The 20739-nt window shown below is 35.3% G+C and overlaps 1 protein-coding gene across 3 annotated transcripts in view; it reads right to left on the minus strand.

Moving 5' to 3' along the window:
- Positions 1–20739, minus strand: part of DIDO1 (death inducer-obliterator 1) — a 58201-nt gene continuing 37462 nt past the window's right edge. For all 3 annotated transcript variants that reach the window (XM_085314168.1, XM_085314170.1, XM_085314169.1), the window contains 10 exons: positions 19171–19633; positions 17744–17903; positions 16959–17075; positions 16622–16729; positions 15862–15997; positions 15202–15733; positions 14129–14282; positions 12992–13081; positions 12120–12315; positions 1–5149 (listed from right to left, as the gene is read on the minus strand). In XM_085314168.1, the coding sequence (XP_085170294.1) occupies positions 1749–5149; positions 12120–12315; positions 12992–13081; positions 14129–14282; positions 15202–15733; positions 15862–15997; positions 16622–16729; positions 16959–17075; positions 17744–17903; positions 19171–19633 (5357 nt within the window). In that variant the 3' untranslated portion in view covers positions 1–1748. The remainder of the gene's footprint in view (positions 5150–12119; positions 12316–12991; positions 13082–14128; positions 14283–15201; positions 15734–15861; positions 15998–16621; positions 16730–16958; positions 17076–17743; positions 17904–19170; positions 19634–20739) is intronic.

Raw genomic sequence — 20739 nt, forward strand, 5'->3', positions numbered from 1 at the left:
GATGTTTATTCTACTTACAGTAACAAAAACCTGTGAAGTCCCATATTTTAATGTACAGTGATATATTTTGCCATATAAAATACAATTTACAGAAATGTCTATCAAGTAAACCTAAACAAACACACTTGATTTTTGCATACTTTTATGTATGTCTTTAAATTAGAAACATCTCATTAAAAAAAATCTTACACCATAGTAGATGTTTGTATTTAATACCACCTCTCTGCATTTTAATGTTTTGTCTACAGGTTCAGAATACAGACCATCATTTCAACCAGCAGATCCTTGGTGTGTAAGGACTTCAAAGACGCACCAATATAGACTGTAAAATTTGTAGTGACATACATGGCATAAATGCTACTTGTAATGTAGACTTCAAGATGTAAATGCTTACAGGAATCTAATTTTACATTTGCAGAACTATTTTATAAAAATAACAAAATATTTACTCAGCTGTTAATTTACATGGTCAGATAAATTAGCAGGGTTTTCTTTATTTAAGACTTTAGAATTACTTGCTTGAAGAATACATGAAAAGTAGCAGTGTACTGTATTTCACAGTGAAAACTTCCCCTTTTGAATCACATTTAGCATTACCACTCTTTCAAGCTTTATGCAGTTACATCTTTTTCAGTGGACAGTTTTATATACACCATCAGCGTAAGTAGGGTCTGACAAAAAAAACAGTGACACTTTTTTCAGAAGAAAAATGCTTTTAGATTGGAAAATACAAGAAAATAGAGAAATTTCTTAAGTTTCTGGCAACATTCTACAAGAACAAAACAAAACAAAAATGATCCAACTATATCAGTATAACCAAAGTTAGAGATTTAATGGCCTATTTAACCATCTTATTTTTCTTTCCTTTGATACACTAATTCATTTACGGTCTAACTCTTTGCCAATAAATGTCTGATGTTTTTAAAAGTTGCTGGTTATAAAGGTGCTACTTTTATATGCTCTTTAATTATAGTTTTGTAAAAATGCAACATTTAAAACTTCTCAGCCTCATGAAAAAAATAAGTAGGACTTGTTTCTTGGTTGTACACTTAACAGATGGATTTCGAAACAAAAAATACCTGTATATAAAAAGGAAGATAGTGCACTTTAAGCTTATAACATTCCATTTTCAAATCCTCCATCAGTTACAAATAATTAATAACACTGTTCTTCTGCAGCCTTTTCCTAAATACACACGACCCATCCATTGTAAAATAAACAAGACAGCAATATTGGACTCCTTTTATAAAGTGTGTGCTGTAGGAACAACTTTGACACCAAAATATCACATAAACAAGATGTAAAGGTATGGCTCCTAAGGTCTTGATTAAATTCTCTTATAAAATTACAATTCAAGTTACTGGAAAACATAACTTTATAATCTTAAAAAGCAATATGCTCTTCTTAGACTTTTTCCATTTCTGTATTGTAAATGGAAATTTTAAGATAAAGATGCAAGTAGAAAAAACAAAATTTCAGAACAGGTAACGCTGTGAATTTTTTTTAAGAAAAACATTATGCACAAAATGCAGCAAGTGAAAGTCCAGTATGTTCTTGCCTTTTATCTATTTGAACATTTTCATTCACAGTTGTTCAAAAACTGCTAATTTGTCAGTACATTTTGTAAGGCTAGTATTACAACAGCTTTTTTGTAAAGGCGAGACTATACAGTATATACAAAAGACCTTGAGTCAGTTCTTGTTATGTAATGTTGTAAATTATTTATGGATAATAACTTTGAGGTGTTTCTATGACTGATTAGTGGAAGATGAAGCTTCCGTTTCTGTTGGTTTTTGACCCTCCTTCTGTGTTTCTGGCTTCATCTCTTTACCAGTTTCCCTACTTTTACTCCTATCCTTGCGATCTTTACCTCTCTCTCTTTCACGGTCTCTATCTCTCTCCCGATCTCTTTCTTTTTCCCTGCTTCGATCCCGCTCCCTGTCTTTATCTCTGTCACGATCTCTGTCTCTGCTTCTTGATCTGTCTCTATCGCGTCTTCTGTAGGATTCTCTCTCTCTGGTTCTTGCTCTCTCTCGGTCCCTGTTTCTTTCCCATTCTTTAGCCCTCTCTGAATCTTTTTCCCTATCTTTGTTTTGGTTTCTGTCTCTGTTTTTATCCCATTCTTTGTCTCTATGTCTCTCCCAGTCCCTTTCCCTATCTCTATTCCAGTTTCTCCCACGGTCCCTTTCCCAAGGTCTGCCATGTTCTCGATCCCTTCGTCTTTCATCAAAGGATCTACCTTGTCGATTATCTGCTTGCTGAGGCTCTGACTGATCTAAAACCTTGTCTTTATTTCCTCCCTCATATCTTTCCCTCTGTCTCCCTTCAAATGTCTGACCTCTAAATTCGACATTTTTGCCTTCTCGGAAATCAGGTGCTGACCACTGTCCTTCTGACTCGGGTCCTTGTCCAGATATATTGGAAAGAGATGCAGATGGTCCAGCTTCTTCCCACATCTCTTTTCTGTGTGGTGGTGGATGACTTGGAAGGTCCAGGAGTGGTCTTGGGGTTGGCTTCATACCTTGTGATGACTGACCCTGGAAGTGAAATCTAGAGGGGGGAGGCTCGTTTTGTTCTGGAAACAGTGCAGGTGTGGCTCCTCTTGGTCCTCCAAACTGAAGCGGTGCTGGACCCCTCTGGTTAGCAAATCTGGGTGGTGGACTCCCTCTTCGTTCCTCAAATGGCTGTGGCAAAAGTCCCCTTGGGCCTGGTATATGATTTGTAGCTGGACCTCTTTGCCCTTCAAACTGATTTGGGTGAGGCCCTCTTGGTCCCCCAAAATGACTAGGGGGTGGGCCTCTTGGCCCTCCAAACTGAGGGCCTCCTCTCTGTCCTTTAAACTGAGCTGGTGGTGGTCGTCTTTGACCTCCAAAAGGAAAAGGTGAAGGTCCTCTATTTCCCATAAATTGAGAGGGCTCCGGTCCCTCAAACTGTCCTGGAGGCCTAATCATTTCGTTATATTGGGAATCCGGGAATTCCCTTTGCTCCATGTGAGGTTCCCTATGATCATCAAACTGAGATGGTGACATTCCTCTTGGAACGCCATGATAAGAAGGGGAGGGGCCCCTGTTCTCACCAAAAAGAGATGGTGGTCCATGCTGTGTAGAAAATAAGGAAGGAATGGGTCCCTTTTGACCTCCAAATCTGCCAGGTGGAGGTCCTCTTTGCCCATCATTATTTGGAGAACCATGCTCTTCTGAGAACTGTGGTGCTGGTCCTCTAAAATTAGGTCCATGAGGTCCAACAGGTGCATTGAGCATCAGTGGTGGCGGAGGCCCTCCTTTCTGCCCAGACAAAGAAAACGGAGGCCCAACTCGGTTTTCTTCAAAGTGCTGTGGGAGAGATCCTCTTTCTCCCTCACTTTGAACACCTGCAGATTCAGTTTGTTCTACAAATTGATGAGATTGAGGGTTTCTTTGTTCTTCATATTGCACTGATGAAAGACCCCTCTCTGGTTCAAAGTGACTGGTTGCCTTTTCCTGAGAAGTAAATACTGTATTTGAAAAAGAATCCCTTCCTATTATTTCCTTTGATTCATTTGACCATGGTACTTTATGCATATCTTGCAAAGACTGACTGTCATTTGATGTGGAGAAGTTAGGTTGAAAAGATGTACTTGGAGGTGTTGGAAGCAGTACTTTACGTAAAGGTTTGGATGTAGAAGGTTCTCCAGAAGCTGTCTGACTCACATTTTCCAAACTAACTTGGGCAGTGTTTTCAAATTTGCTGTTAGATGCCTCTTTCTGAGGCACTGTAGAAGCTTTTTCACTTGAAACCCAATTATCACCACTGTAACCTGACTGAGTAGTAGAAATTAAAGTTTTGTCTTCCTTACTAAGTGGAGTCTGCAAAGCATTTGGGAAACTTGCTGGAGGAATTTCTCTTGTGGATATCTCATTCGGTACCAACTGTGGCTTTATTCGAGAATCAATATTGTCATTAGTTTCTGTTGCCATTCTTCTAGCTTGCCGGGGATCCCTGTTTTGTCTTGGGTCACAGCCCTGGTTTAAAACTTGTGCTTGCTGACTTGAAGGTAAATCTACTTTTTGTGTAGTCTGCTGGTTCTGATGGAATAATTCAGTCTTTGTTAGGGAAGATTTGGGTGGAGGTGACATTAAAGCATCAGACACTGAAAAATGTGCCATTGAAACACCAACAGCCGCTCTTTGTTGTCTGAGGGCTTCTTCTTGTTCCTCTAGTTGTCTTTTCTGTTCTTCTATTTGTTTGTTTAATTCTTCCAACATTTTTTGCTGTTCTACCAAGGATGAGGTTGTGGACATATCAGCCACATATGAAGCAGATGTTTCTGAAGAATTGCTTTTAGTATCCGTGTACATTTTATTAGGTAAATCATCAACAGTAACTTTTGCTTCTTCCAAGATAGTTTCATCTTCTGGATCGTAGGCCTCATCTTCTAGTTCTGCTGTATTACATGGCTTTTCCACATCATATAGTTTCTGGCTTTCAGTAGTCTGTGTTTCAAAAGCTTTCTCTGGATCATATTCTTCTTCAGGATCATATGGTCTGTCATCTTCCTCCTCTTCTATAGCTCTGTCTTTTGACATCTGTCCAAACTGTTGTACAATGGGATCTAACAGAGGAACAGCTGACATTCCTCCATCAACAGCAACTTGAGCTTCCTGATTTGAAGACTGGACAGTTTCAGAATCTTTAGCAACAGGCTCAAAAGATTTCTTTTTTCCAAAAAGTGTCTGTAGGATGTGTTCCAGAGGTGTGGCAGTTTTTGAGGATGAAGAATTTGTAGTGGTAACAGTTGCAGGAGCAGTAGTTGAAGCTGGTGGTATCCCAGTAGTTGTGGTTCCAGTTTTAATCGAGGAGAGTATTTTTAATACTGAAGGTGTAACTGCTGGGGTTTCTGGAATGGGAAGTGGAGGTGGAGGTGGAGGAGATCCAGGTGGTGTTGAACTTACAGTTGAATCTCCAGAATAAAGCGAGTATTTTGGAGTTTTCTTTTCTTGCAAAGAAGATAATGGCCCTTTAGAGAACAGCAATGTTTCAGTTTCCTCTTGTGTTTGAATTCTGCTTCGCTTTTCCTCTATCTTTTCTGTCTCCACGACAGCAGAAGGACGTTTCCCTTTTTGACAGATAACTAATCCAAGAATTAAATTTGGACGAGATGACTCAAGACCTGAAAGAGAATACAAAGACTGTATGTGTAAAAAATATTTTTTATTTATGCTTTCAGCAGCAACTCCTTATTTTATACAACGGCAGCTACAAAAATCATAAAGATAACAATCTTTCTAAATTGCATTAGGTAACCTATTGGCAATTTCCATTAGTCCATATAGTCCATAAACATATGCATATATATTTAAAGAAATGTTTTAACTCTTAATCCTTGATATTTTTAATAAAATATTGCAATCATATGTACAATTATTAAATAGTGACTTTGCAAATATCTCTAATGTTCCAAATCAAAAAGATTTTATATTTTTTATATTATTACATCCTTTTCATTTCCCTCCCCTCAGGAAAATCATATCATAACTTTCGAATAGTCTGCAAATATGTGCTACACACAGAGATATTAAAAAGTGACAAAATCTGGGAAGGCATTTCTATAGGGCTAAATAAAAATTTAAGACCCCCCCCCAAAAAAAAAGAGAAAAAAGAACACTAAAGCACACTTTGCTAAACTTTAGAATTATATTTCTATTATAATTTGTGCTGTAAGACTGTGTTGACATTTATACAGGTCTATACATACTTTGCCTGTCTCTAAATTAATCAAATAACAGTAAATGCTGTAAGGATAGTTTCAAACAAAATGCGTCTGGGAACAGTATTAAAACTTGTGTAATACACACTGATTTTTTTTCCCAGCTAGACATTGTTTTTTAAAAAGTAAAAAGCAGGAAAACTAGTGACTCACCTAATATACCAAACAAGCAAATAAAAGCTTAAGGAGATGCAAGTTCAGCATATGGGGAAAGGGGATCTCAGTGTATTTGCTTTCTCTTCAAGAAAAGAGTTAGTTCACTATAGAACAAGTATACAGAGGGAAAGGTAACTTTGAACTCTGTTGTAGGATTCAGTCTTAAACATGAAGCTGTAAGACCTTTTTTATAAATAAGAAGCACTGTGAATAGAATCACTCCTTTGTTAAAAGTTTCAGACTCAAATCCTGGGAGAAGTATATCTAAAAAAAAGATGGGAGATTTTCTGGTAAGAGAAAAAATAACCTTAAAAGGGCTGTAGGTATGTTTCATGGTATTATATTTCTTCCTTTTACGTGCACAATTCCCACTAGTAAGTGCAGAAGATAATCATGTCCAGAATAAAGGGCAGGGGAATAAATCCATTTACAAACAGTTGGTGGGAAATGTAGAATTTCTTTATAAAGAGAGGGGTTTTTAACTTCTAGATTTAGTGAGTTTTAACAGGTCCTCATTTAGGGGGACCTCATTATTTGCATCTAGCTAGGAAGCAGTAATATAGAAACATAAACAAGATGTAAAATAACATAAATATTCCCTGTATTTAAATGATTCTGAAATCTACACTGGCACTGTTTCTTCTATTCATAATCCTGAATTCATAAGTAAGAGTTTTACAAGTATATTATGCTTGTTTGTGTGTATCTTCATTATTAAACCAAACCATCTCCTATTAAGGAAAAAAATTAAGATATCTAATTATTAGCATTTAAAAACTTCTTGACACCAGCAAAAAAGCCTTTAGGCTTTTTCTGGTACCCATAGTACCAGAAATATTCCACATTTGCAGATAATATTACTTTGCTGATAACTTCAAGAAGTTGTAAGGGGATTCTTAAATTTGCCATCTAATGAGAAAAATGCCAGCTGTTTCCCTAATTTGATTTAATAAACTTCACCTCTTCTGATTTCTTTTGGTTACTAACTTTACACTGAGAAATCACTAGAAGAATTTAGCATATTTTTAAGTTAAATATAAAGCTTTCTCAGTGAGAGGATACTGTCATTCTTACAGCTTAGGCTAAGTTCAGTTATAACCTACAAGTGAATAAGATGAAAACTTGGCTCAGTTAACATCAAGGGAAAGCCCAAATAGAAGAACCAATTAAGGAGAGTTCATCTTTAATGACAGCCTGTAACTGTAGGAATTATTTACCATTTATTAAAACAACAATCCCAAACCACAGCTGCTTCATGTTTCTAGTATTTCCCTTCAGTACTTACTACATATTTCATTAAGCAGTAACTTTTGTTCACAGAATGCCCAAAGCTATAAAATCATCAGTGCTTCCATTTTTTATGTTCAAATATTATCCCATATAAACCTTGTTTTCTAAACAGCAAATGACAGATAAGACAAAGATGGTATTTTCTCAAAGAAAATGAGTTAACATGAAAGTCTTATGAGATCTCTTGGCAACTAAGGGAAAACAAACCCTCCTCTAAAATTCTGTGTACTTCTGATGGCAACTGGAAATAGTACAGTGAATCTGTTCTAAGCACTTAATGAATAGACCACCAAAATATTGGCAGTCACTTGAAATAGTCTTTTCAAAAGGCAAGACAAAATTATAATGGAAATTTTGAACCCAATCTAAAGTACTTGCTTTTGAGATTTCCTATTGGAAATGGTTCTCATTGTAAGTATAGGGAAAAACAAAATTAATGAAATTTAAGCGAGAGTTTTTGGAAGACAGTTATTTTGTAGAATGCATTCTAGTTCCAAAGTGGAATTCTAGAATTAGAATTATTTCATGGTTTCAGTGTTTTTAGTTATACCTAATTCTGTGGTTGGACATGCTGTTCTAAATAGTCCATCATAGCATAAATTTGCACCTATAGGAGTATGGATGCTGAGGTAGGATCAAAGTATATAGGACAAACTAAAGAATTATTTTCAGTGAATCTGAAATTATAGGGAAAGAATTGCATAAATTCTCCAAATATAAACTCATTTGCACCCACTACTTAAAGGCAATTCTGGCAGTTCTGCTAAGTATAATTTACTACCTCAAATGAAATGGTACTAACATATATCATTAATGCATACTTCAGAAGTAAAGTAAGTCAATTAGGAAAATAATTTATTTGCAAATCGAGTCTACTGAGACTGTGATAATTACAGATGGCACACTGTGTGTGAATTTGTCAGTATGTGAATAATGAAGGCACATTTGGTCAGGGTTGACAAATGCAGAGTATGTCACAAATTTCTATTCATCCAAAACCTTCTGGTAGGCATTTGCCGTTCTGTCTTTAACATTTTGGTTATCTGCTTGTAAGCAGAGACAGTGACATGTAATTAATGTGACTAGTCACATGAATCTCAAATACTGAATAACTGAAATGAACAGTTTCCAAAAATCTATCAGACAGGATATCTAATGAACAGCAGTTACTGAAAAATTAGTTTTGAGTCCCTGTCAGAAACACAGACCAAGTGACTAATTAAAACAAGTAAAATTTTAAACACACTTCCAAGACAAGATAATCCAGTAGTGAGTTAGTAACATTAATTATAACCTGTCTAGAATTTGGTCATCATGGAACAAACCCATTAAAATTGTAATTTTGATACTGTAACTTTATATAAATATTAGAATTTATACCTAACCTTGCTTCTGAGTTTACTTGCATGAATTTTCTTAAAAAAAAAAAATCTCTTGAAGTTCATGATTGTCTACAATAGTTTTCATAACCTGTAGCCAAAGAGGTATCTCTACTAAATTCACACCCAATCTCTCAATCCAAAGTGATAAAACACTAAGTGCAGGGTCTGATAGCTTCTTTTGAACAAAAACATACAGCTAAACTAGCATTTCAAAGGTTAGCCCTATTCTATTTCAATATCCGTAAGTAGGTTAACTGCCTAACTTTACGTAGTCATATCGAAAGTGTTGGCCGAGTGTCCAACTACTTCCTGATGACTCGCTTTCACAAGGAACTGTTTTAAAAGTGCTGCAAGCTGTGTCAGTAGAGTTAATAGTCAGTGCTAAGTTATTTATAAAACAATTACCCTGTTGTATATTTGAAGGCCAGATAACGGTTTTATTGAGTTACATTCTATAAAACTAAAGCCATGAAAAAATGGATAAACTAAATACTAATATTTGCTAAACATTTTTCTTACCCCTGATTTTTTTTATTAAATCAGTTTAACTGTATTTGCACATGTAATACCCACATCTTCATTCCTTACCATCAACAACTGGTAACAAATTCCCTATACTGTTAAAGATAGATGCCTAATTTCTGCACACTGATGGCACAACCTGGGGAATAAATCCAGCATACCTGATTATGGTATATATTTTTGAGCTTAGATCAAAACAAGCTATTCTTTAATCATTATCAAAACTGTTTAAATATTTGTTCCAATCAGAAACTGAAAACTATCATTCAAGTATCAGTCAAGTGAGTTTTAATCTAGGGATGTACATCATGTCCAGCACTGTAACACTGCTGTACATTAAGATACACTTGCTGAATGGAATTGTATGGCAGAGAAAAAACATGGTTCTTATGCCATATTCTACTATTGCTACTTTTCATAATACTGTCTGCTGAGATGAAGAAGCCTAATTCAATACAGAGTAGAGTTACACTTGTCTTGTTACAGCTGCAATTTTTAAGAGTATTCTAAATAGTATGAAGATTTCACACCTTCATACTTCAGGAAAACATACTGTTGTAAGCTACTAAAAGAGATATATCAATGCTTGTGGAATGTCTTTTGCTGATATATATAGTTTAATAAAACAGTCATGTATTTTTCCTTTTCCAGCTTTGCCACTAAATCCTTCAATAAATCACCCTTATTTGCATTCTTCCCATTAGTAATGAAGGCTGATTACACTATTTTCTACAAACTGCTTTAAGATGTTCAGATGAAAGTGCTAGATAACGCATTACACGTACACACGAAATACTCGGACAAGTAAATTTACATACAGTAAGCTATTACAAAACACACCGCAGAAGCCTGCTGGTGTAGTAATTATAATAATCTCAGATGATTTAAGCGTAAATGTGGAATCTTTCCATTTCCTCTATTTTAGAAACATCAATGTGCAAGTGTTTTGTAGAGCTTCTAGGTACTGTAGCAGTTCAGAAGTCCTCAGTGTGTTCCAAATCCAGTCCATCAGAAAACAGGAGAAATTCATAAATCATATTTGCCTGATGGAACTGCTTGATACAGCTGCAATACCTTCTAACTAGTGTTTAGGGAGTGACAGGGTTTGTTTGTTGTCCCCCCTCCCACCTCTGTCCCATTATATTTACCAAAATGCCTTTCACTACCTAGTATAATGCTTCTTGCTAAACTCTATTTGAAAGTACACAAATTTAAGGAGACAATGACCATTTTCTGTAAAATATTTTTTATTGATTATGTAAGAAAGAGCAGTAAATTCCAACAGAGAGCATTTAAAAGTATGGATTACATGGCTTTTATGCTGTGGTTTTAATGCATACACACATGGAAAAGCAGCTTACCTGACTTTTTCTTCCGCCTTATACTGCCTTCTGGTTTTAAAATATGAACACCATTTAGCACAAGTACGAGGTAAATACTCCTACGAAAGTGTCCAAGTGTGAACCGACGACAGAAGTCTAAGTGGGTCTTCTACTACTCTTTTTATACATATGGCCTCTCTGCCTTTGGAACCTCATATCTATAGCAATCCTTTAATCCCTTTTGCCTACAGATGTGCATTTCACTTTGAAAAACTGACTCATAACATTTGCCTCCATGAATCCGTGTGCAAATGACACTTATATTTCTTCTGAGTAATTCCTTCCAGTCTTGAAAAATTTTTCCAAGTTAAACTCAGTATGACCAAGCTGATATTACAGATTTCTGTATTAATACTTAGTAGAGTTTGTCCTTATTTGCCAATACGCTAATTTAAAATAAAAAGTTTGATTTAAATTGAAACTTATCATAGAAAAAGAAACATAGAAGAAAACTTACAATGCTAAACATAGTCGATGTTTTCAACAGGAATGCGAGCAGGCAAAGATTATGTAAATGCCTCCCTAAAGCATGTTATTTAACAACACAACAAAAGACTGCAGATGTTTACAGCTGATTCAATGGCCAATTCTATTATTGTGTGTCACTGTTCAGAAAGGAAGGTATTTCTTTGTTCTGTCTGAAAAAGCTAGTCCAGGAGTTAAGACACAGCTTACGTCCGCATGCCAAAAGCATTCTGTGCTTAGTTTTTTAATTTTTTTGGCTCTGAAAGGGAAATAAGTTTTCACTTACCTTTCAAGAATAGGTATTAAAGAGTATGAAGTGCTCAGATATAGCAGTTACAGAGCCCACGTGAGTATACTTAGAGCAATGATCCCACTTTTTTAGACATAGCCAAGAAGCAATGATCTAGACTACACATTATTCAAGGACAGATAAGAGTCATAGAATCATAGAATCAGAGTGTAGATTTTTCTCATATACTCGAGTGTCAGAGTGCAGAGCAAGCATTCTTCACAGTCTCATGCAGGATTGAAGGGCATTTTACTAATGGTATATAGTTTGTCAATGTTATTGATTCTATGTTTTTTAAAGTCACATAGTCACATCCTCACTATGACAATGAAGTATTCCCTTCATTGTAACCTATAGTTCTTCAGCTTCTCAATATTTTACTTTATATATAAACAAAAACAGATACTTATTTGGAAACTGCCACCTACTGACCTAATGGAATATGGATTTTATTTATTTATTTTAAACAAACCAATTTTCAGAAGTCAGTGATTTGGCTAGTTTGCTCCAGCAAAACATAACATCATTTTAAACACCTTGTGCTCACATATTTGCACACATGGCATCATATCTGACATAATGATAATGTAGGGAAAGCAGTATAATTTTTACCTTTGTCTTCGTAGATATCCACTCCTTTGCTGGCTAAAGAGCTTCTTGCTTGCTTTACACTACAGTGCATAGCTTGTAGGGTTTTGGACAATTTTATCTTGATGCAGAGTTAACTTTCTCAATTATTCCCTATTTACACAGTTTTAAAATGTTTTTCAGATAAAATCTTTTTTTTTTCAAAAATACTTCTATTAAACATTCAACAATAATTTCTCTCTGATTGATTCTCTTATGTGAGTTTACCTATCATTTAACCTCCCCTGTTTTGTGCTTACCTGGTCCCTCAAAAGGCAAGAGTTTGGAAGGAATTGGGTCCTTAGCACTCAGTGGGATCAGGTAGAGGTCCTTGACATGTCTGTTGTTATTAGCTACAACACCAAAACGACCACGACTGCTAAAATAGGAGTAGAGAGAGATGTAGGCAACTTCTTCTTCTTCTGTTGCAGGATGAAAACGAATCAAACATAATTCCTGGAATACAAAAACAAAGTGGAAAATTTCAACCTATAACATTCATCAAATAAAATGCTAGCTGGCAAGTTCCGATTGGGGGGCGGGGGTAATCACTATAGATTGTACATTTACCACTCCAACTATGTTTTTAAAGCAATATTTTAGATTTAAGAGAATATTGTTCAATCTGTAATTCTGCAACAGAATTAGGTTTATCAGTTTCAGAAATACACGTGTATCTTATATCAACTTATACATTCTGAGGCTCTGAATATTTGAATTAATATGAAAGAAATGGAAAAATCCTTAAGCTTCATTACTGTATCTGCACAGTGTGCTTCCTTTTTTCACTTTTAAACTGTTTGAAATAGTAAAATCTATTCACACTTAATGGTAATTTCCTATTTTTAAAACCCATGTTTAAATTTTCAGTTCTGAATAAATAAATTATGTTTAATTATTAAAATTAAATAAATAAGACTAAGCCATTATATAAGAGATCAAGGTGATTAGCAGCTCAATAGACAAACATGTTTCTTCAATAAATCAAAAATTTTAAAGGAATACATGCTATCAGGGATTCTCTGGGTATCGTCCCTGACGATATTTGCTGTGTATTCATTTTATTATAAAAAGTTGCCATTTTATATTGCTGTATTTTTCTGCTAGGTTTTGCAAAGGATTAAGTGAATACCTTAGAAAGCGAAGATTTGAGTTTGCCAACATAATCCCAGACTGTCTTCGGTGAGATCCTCCCACCAATATGAATTGTATCTGGTAAATCCTAAACGAGAAGTATTACACGGTAGTATGAGAAAAGCCAAAAGAGACTAGTGTGTAAAAGCTGTGCAGATTGCCCCATCCCAGTAGCCTAGCGGAGAATGCAGCATTATGTTTTAGTAAGCTTTCACACATATTATTCTAATTCAGATAGTGCATTTCCAAATTTCAAGGTGACTAATTATGGCATGTTACTGGAAGGGTAATAGCACACATCAAACAGAGAAGGCAGTTCCAAACAAAGACAGCAGCAAATACTTATGTACATTCATCAGATAAATACATTCCTTAGCATTGTTTGATGGGAAAGCCATTATTGGTAATACAGATTTTCTCCACATTTCCAGTTTATCAGAAAGTTATGCACCCATGACTACAAGCCACATGATTTCTACTTAGCTTCCTATCATCAGGATAGCAAAATCCGTTTTAGCAAAACCGAAAAGAACCACCCACTGTAGTATTTAAAGTCCTAAAACAACTTTGAAACTTCCTGACTTCACAGTCCCATAAAATGTACTTTTTAGGAGAAAAGAGAAAGCAAATCTCTTATTTGTTTCAGCGCATGCTTTTATATTATCAGACTATTTGAATGTACTCCCCACAAAACAGTCAGCCAACTGTTTTCATTTTGTATTTAAATGGACAAAAATATTTGTTTTAATAAATGACCTCACAGACTTTTATAACAGATCACATCAGTGATCCATCCAGTGTGAGAGTTGACTGTTTTTAAATATTGTTTCTAAGATGTCTATTTTTAAATACTGGTTTTAAGACCTCTTTTCAAAGAATGAAGCTGAACTACAGCTATAGTTCCATGTTAGCTACTAACATATGTATAGGCATATTAAAATACACAACAATTCTTCACAAATTTGTGAGGAATTTTTAAAAGGCTATTTTTTAACTGCTTTTCTTATTACTAAAGGGATACCATTAAGCACTGTTAAAATTCCAATACAGCAATATATACAGTGACCACAATCTTTATAGCAACAGGAACTGCTGTATAGATTTATTCTAAACACATAAACATGTCACTTCTAACCTCACTAAGGTATTCAAAACACCCGGAGACAGGATATGCTTTAGTGACAAATTTGGCCACACTTTGCATGTTGATAAATCCTTTCCAAATGGTGTTGAGACGAGAGAGAAAGAGAGAAGTATCTCCATCTTGAGGTGAGCGTGACTCTGCAACACTGCAAAACAAATTCAAAATGAAAAGATTACAGAATATAGTCAGACTGCTCCCTTTTTTCTTCTTCTCTACTTGTACTCATCAATTACTGTATTTTAAACAGGTAAATAAGAGATTTTTTTACTCAATGCCCTGTCAATGTTTTCCATTAACTGCATATTAGTGAAAAACGTAAGGAACAACTGAAAATTAAATTACAGGTTCAGAGAGGCAAAAATGATGCTAAGAGATTTCTTTTTAAAAAAAAAAAAGTAGGCTAGAGTATAACTATTGTGATCCTGACTCTACAATAAACTAATCTGAATTATATACTTTCCACTAAATCAATCAAAAACATACATCTGAAAAGATTCTCATGTTAAAGGATATGACATGAACAAAAATCTTTTAACTGCCATTTCATAAGCACGTATGCCACAATATTTATTCTTCCTATTGTACATACAGAGAGTATGTAAGAAATCCATTTCTTTTCAATCTGATCAATTGGTTAAATTTGATTTATATTCATAAAGCCAGATATAATAGTATTTTAATGCAGGATGAAAATCTGGAATACCTTTACACAATCGCTCACATACTCTCTATATATGAATATATAAAAAGAGTTTAAGGTCAAATACTTTTATGTTTATGTATATGCTAACACACATTGTAGAATCCTTGCTGTTAATATATTCTGATGGAAAATTTTAACAACTAGAGAAGGTAAACAAGAAGATAATAAATTAAAAATCTGAATAAGGTTACCTGAACTATGAAGTTGATCATGACTTTTGTTTTTGAGATGGGTGGACAGACACACACACACGCACACGCACATCCCCACACATATGCACACGTGCATGCACACACACAGAGAACAACGCAAAGACTTTAAAGATAAGCACAATTGAATAGTTTGGCTTAAATATACGCACTTGATATTGGGTGATTGAGGAACTGCTAAGTATCTTGGATCTGGTGAGGAGGTTGGTTTTGTTAATATTGATTTGGGAACAGTCATGACTGGTTTTGGCATTTCCTGTTTTGCTTCCCCTACAGAAACTTTGTCAGATGCAGGACGCAGTGCTGAAGTCGTAATACCAGAGGAGCCACTCATTGCTGTCCTAGGGTCTCTGCCAGAAACTGTTACAGTTGTGACAACGCCTCCAGCACAAGTGGCAGGAAAAGCGGAGGCCTCTTCAGATAAAGAATCTGTATTGTTGTGGCCCTGTGTTGCAGGAACGTAAGTTTTTTCTAGGCTTGACGGGGAAATGGTTTCTGTTACAGATCCAACTTCTGGTTCCACTGTGTTTTCAGAGACTGCCTCTTTGGCTGGCTCTGCTGTTGCTGTAGAACTTTCATGCTTTGGCTGAACTTCTGGTTTTGATTTTGACTCCACCTTTTTAACAGGAGCCATTAGTTTTGCCTTCTTTGGTGGTGGTTCATCTTCAGATGCTGAAATCTGACCTATAAATTAATTTAAAATATTTTTGATTATTATTTGTTTTAGTGATTAAATAGTGATGAAAGAAACAGACAGTCAAGGCCCTTAACACAACAATTCTTTTACTTTGCACAGTTAGCACCATAGATACCTGTACAGATTTTGCAGTTCAGGTCAAAAAGATGGGCTCGATGTTGACTTGTTGTATCCTTCAACATACTGCTAAAAACATCTAGAGAAGGAGCATTGTTTAAATCCGGTGCAGTTCGGGCTGAGTCTTGCTGCTCCTGAAAGTGAGCACACACACAAAAACACATTCCAGTTGATCACTAATTTCAACCATAATAAAATACTTTAGAAACTGTTACTAACTTTCGTTCTTTAGAGTAAAATTCTTGCAAAACCACTTTCTCATTTGAGAAGCATTTTTAAAAAACAGTATGAAATTTTGAAACATTATTTCTCCTGTGTCATTGGTAAAAGCATGCACGTGATATAAAGTGTTTTATTAACATAATTAACATTTGACTTCCTTTCATTCTACTATGTTCTAAAGTAGATACTATTGTGTTAAATATTTGTCCAGCACACTGAACTGCAGTATTTTTGTTTCAGAGAAGGGGGGGGGGGAGCAAAAAGCTCAGCTAATAGTCAGAAATAACAAGTTTTCTCTGTAAATTGAGAACAAGGTCTGATAAATACATAGCATCTGTTTTTGTAGAAGTATATGTGATATATGCCCATTATTTGTTTGTTGTGCTCCTTCAAACTAAAAGAAAAATGCTCATAGCATACCTACTGTTACCCTACAGTTTGTTGAAACAATCTGCAATGGTGATAAAAACATGAGGTTCTTAGTTACCATTTATCTCTCTTGAGGTCTTTATGCTCAAGCAATTCCTAATACTTACGTCAGAATCAGACACTGGTGGAGAATCTTCCATATTCACATCTGGCATATTTTCCTGTTTTACAACCGATTTCTTGATTTCTTGAGATTTATTTCTCGACTCCATCATCTGAGAGAAAGAAAATTAAAAAAAAAATGGTAAAAAAAAATTCCCCATATTTACTCTATAGTATTACCATGCACTTTGTTATCCATTATTTTCATATCTGCTGGGGCTGGAGGAAGAGTCTGGTCACTGAAAATTATTAGCATTTGATTAGAAAGAAAATGGTGATAAGGATTATTAAACTCACCATTAATGCATATCTAAGAACATGCTAGAAAACTGTATTACTTACTGCTTTGGATGGTTTTTCTTTCCATACAGATAGTTCTTTAGACAGAAGTTCTTCTGGTTTCAATCTCACTAGCTTTGACAGTGAAATTTCCTGACGAAGAACACGATGAAAAAGTCCCTGAAAACACAGCAGAGTTTGTTGCTATGCTGAAGAGTACCTGCTTATATAACTAATAAGATTGCAAAACAGTCAAATCTCTTCCAATTTCTTAATTCGCTATCAAAAACACTAACTAATTATAAGCAAAGATGAAAAGGTGTAGCAACCAGAAAACAAAAATCAAATCTGTATCTATTACTATAAATAACTGCATAGGAATTCCAGAAACTGAACAGCCATTCCTGTTTCATATCTATTCTAGGAATTAAAGAAAGAACACAATTTCAAGTCTTCTCTAGTCATTTTTCATCTGCACTGCCTTCCTTCTTTTTCTTTTAAAGGATAAACATGATTATGTACATAGAGATAACATCCAGCACATGCTACAGAATGCCACAGGAGGAGAAGCAAGTAAAATCTTCATTTGTTTTAAAAATACCATTCTGCAAATAAATATTTCAGACAAAAAGTCCAAACTTAATAAACGATCCACCTAAAGTAGATCTTGAATTCTCACTAGATATTTTTTTTTTCCAAGATATTAATAGCTTTGGAATAATCTTTTATAGTAAAATTCCTAAATCTGTATTTTAGAAACTTTAAATGTTGAGGTTGGTTTGACAGACATCATTAAAAAACAGAAATATGTTTAAGCATATGTTTAGTTTTAAAAGGAAATTCCAAACCTGATTTTTTGGGTCCTTGAGATTGAACATGATGCTACGGTATTTACTCTTGTATCGGTTGTCCGTAACTTGAAACAAATTGAACATTTCCTTTTCAATATTGAGTGCTACTTTCCCTACTTCACTCTCTGTCATGACCAGATCATCACTGTCATTGACCCTGTTTAAAAACAAACAAAAACATCCCCATGTTATTATTTCACTAGGTAAAGCACTATCCCATAATTTCAACTATACACATTGTAGATAAAATACCCATAAAACCAAATTAAATGGGGCTACTTATTTACATTCACTATGTGTTTAATCTTGGGACACTCAGAACTTTTTTTTTTTTTTGAAAAAACTACACTGTCACTAGTTTCACCAGCACTATATAGTAAAGCTTTAAACAACGTATTTTTTTTTCCTCTACTAACGTCATCTATTTATTTATTTATTAATAATAGTTAGCGAACCTTTGAAATCACATGACGTTTTACCTACACCAATGGCTAGATTGCAGCCTGAAGGCCGAGCTAAACATTTCAGAGCTGGTCCATAAAAATCACCAAGATGACAGTAGAGGCCAGACAAAAGGTACATCACTTTGCAGAGAAAGGAGCTAACTTAGGTGCCTCTTGAACTCAGTGAGGACCCACAGTCTCCTTTAAGAGACATCTCAAAGCTAAATTCTATCTTAGGACCTTAAGCTAGGAACTACAGCAACTTCTCTCTACTGTCCAGAGGTAGCCATGGAAAACAGCCTTTATGAACTGATGTCAGCCTTTACCACTACTCCTACTCATGGCACTGAAATTAGGAGCTTTTCTGTCATGAACTTCATAGGGTGCCTCAACAGTTAAGCTTCAATCCTAGATTCCCCACTGTGAATCGCGTTTCCAATTGAGAGAGAATACCAGAGTACACTGATCAACAGTAAAGCTATTGGCAGCCCTCAAGGCTTAACAGTCTTTGGAGGGCACTTTGTGTTTTGACTTTTAGCCGTACAGTTGTCCGCTGATGAGAATTCTTTTTCTATTTTATGAAGGCAGAGGTGGGGGAATCTGTACCTCAGTGAGCCTTTGACACTTCTACTGCGATACTCTACTATGTTCCCTGTAACATCTACACCTCCCAACACTGCCATCACTAGATTATAAATTTGGGAGTACTTATATTATATATGCTTCTCTGCTGTGATTTAACTCTTCAAACTGTAACTGCCTTGATATGATCGGGACAGGGAGGTTTGTTTGTAAGTGACACATGGACAATTATTTTGCATCAGCATTTTTTTTTTTTTATGAACTTGAAATGCCAGATATTACATTCACAGCATAAGTTCAACACCTCAGTATCCCTTGTCAAGAAATAGAACTGTTCAGTCTAAACATTTATTTCTAGTGGTAGCTTCCTGTATAAAAATAAGTGTTTTTAGTTCCCACCTCTTCCATAAAATTTCTTTGAGGGACCGTCGAATATTTTGTCGAATCTGAGAGTTAGGTTGTGACTGGCTAGGGCTAGCTGATGCTTTTACTTGACCACTTCCAGCTGCAGTAGAAGAAATGGAAGACAGTGAAGGCTTTCTGAGTCCTCCACCCAAGCTGGAAGATGTAGCTGGTTTTTTGGAAACTGATGAAGTATGAGAGAGAGATGAATGTTTTGAAGAAACACTGCCTGACGAAGGCCAAGCTTTCTTCGGAATTACGCCTTTGAAACTTCCAGCAGAAGGTTTAACTGGGTGCTTAGTTACTGGTGTGCTAGAAAAGGATGAGGACTTCTTTGGAGTAAGAGTTTTGTTGAGGGAAGATGTCTGTTTCTCCATTGTAGATGCTGAAGTTACAGCTTTCTTCGATGCCGGTGTAGGTTCTGCTGCTTTATCGTCATTCTTCTTCTCTTCCTTTTGAGCTGTTAAAATAAAGGAGAAAATACAGTACTAAAGGCTTAATGCTGATGTTTTAGTTATTTAACATCACTGTTATGAATGAATAATTATAATAGAGCAGTTGCCACTTACTTAAATAGTAAATGATATCCTGTTAATGATGGCTAGGTACCAATCTATAAAGAAAAGCCTATGGAATAACATCTTCAGAGAATAGATATCAAGTAGAAATTTAAGCCATTTACTTTCACTAGCTTTTTAAGTAGCAATTTTAAAACTGGTTCACATAATTTTTCAGAAGAAATTCGTATTTGATCCTTCAAAAAGTTACCGCTTCTCCAAAGCTAACTGAAAAGTTGAAAATAGCTTCACTTCAGCAATATAAGTTGAAAAAATTATTCAAAAGCTATGCAAGAAAACTGAAAAAGGCACCACCTTCAAAGATTCTTGAGTGAGGTTTCAGGACTTCAAAAACTGTTTTTTCTTTTAATAATGCAGCTCATCTTAAATTTAAAGAGAAAAAAATTCTCATAGCAACTTACAGAACCTGTTTATTACAACAGCTGAGGTGTCTTCATTCAGACAATGAAGATCCGTGTATTTGAGCTAGAATTAGTATCTGACTCAAGCTCAGCATTAAAGTTTAAAGACATCCTTTTCCCTAGACTTTTTGTTTCAAAGAGCAAGCAAAAAGAACTAAGGTATGTAGCGCAGAAGTTGCCTAAAAAACATTTAGCAAAGCCCTCAATCTAATTTTCAGAGCCAGCGATTACTAGCATGAATCACACTGATGATATTGCTATAAACCATTATTAGAACTTCATATTCAGTTCCTAGTTAAACTCTAGATTAATCATTACAATCATTGCTCAGACTGTGGCCACCTAATTCGCATTATTTTCAAACCACCCCATTCGCAAGATCCAAATTTGCCATTTAAATCAAACATTTTTTCTAACATTAATTGAGTAACAGGTACATGTAATATACAAAAAAAGTACAGAGCATGCAGGTAGAGGCTCATATTTTTCACGGGATGGAGTTCTACTTGCACAGGACTTTACTGATTTCTTTAAACTGCTTTTCATCTGTCCACCTTCTGGTGCTTATAGGAACAATTTAGTATAGC

Source organism: Rhea americana, unplaced genomic scaffold (genome assembly GCF_003343005.1).
Source record: "Rhea americana isolate MKP2758 unplaced genomic scaffold, rheAme1 scaffold_4, whole genome shotgun sequence".
NCBI classification, from domain to species: domain Eukaryota; kingdom Metazoa; phylum Chordata; class Aves; order Rheiformes; family Rheidae; genus Rhea; species Rhea americana.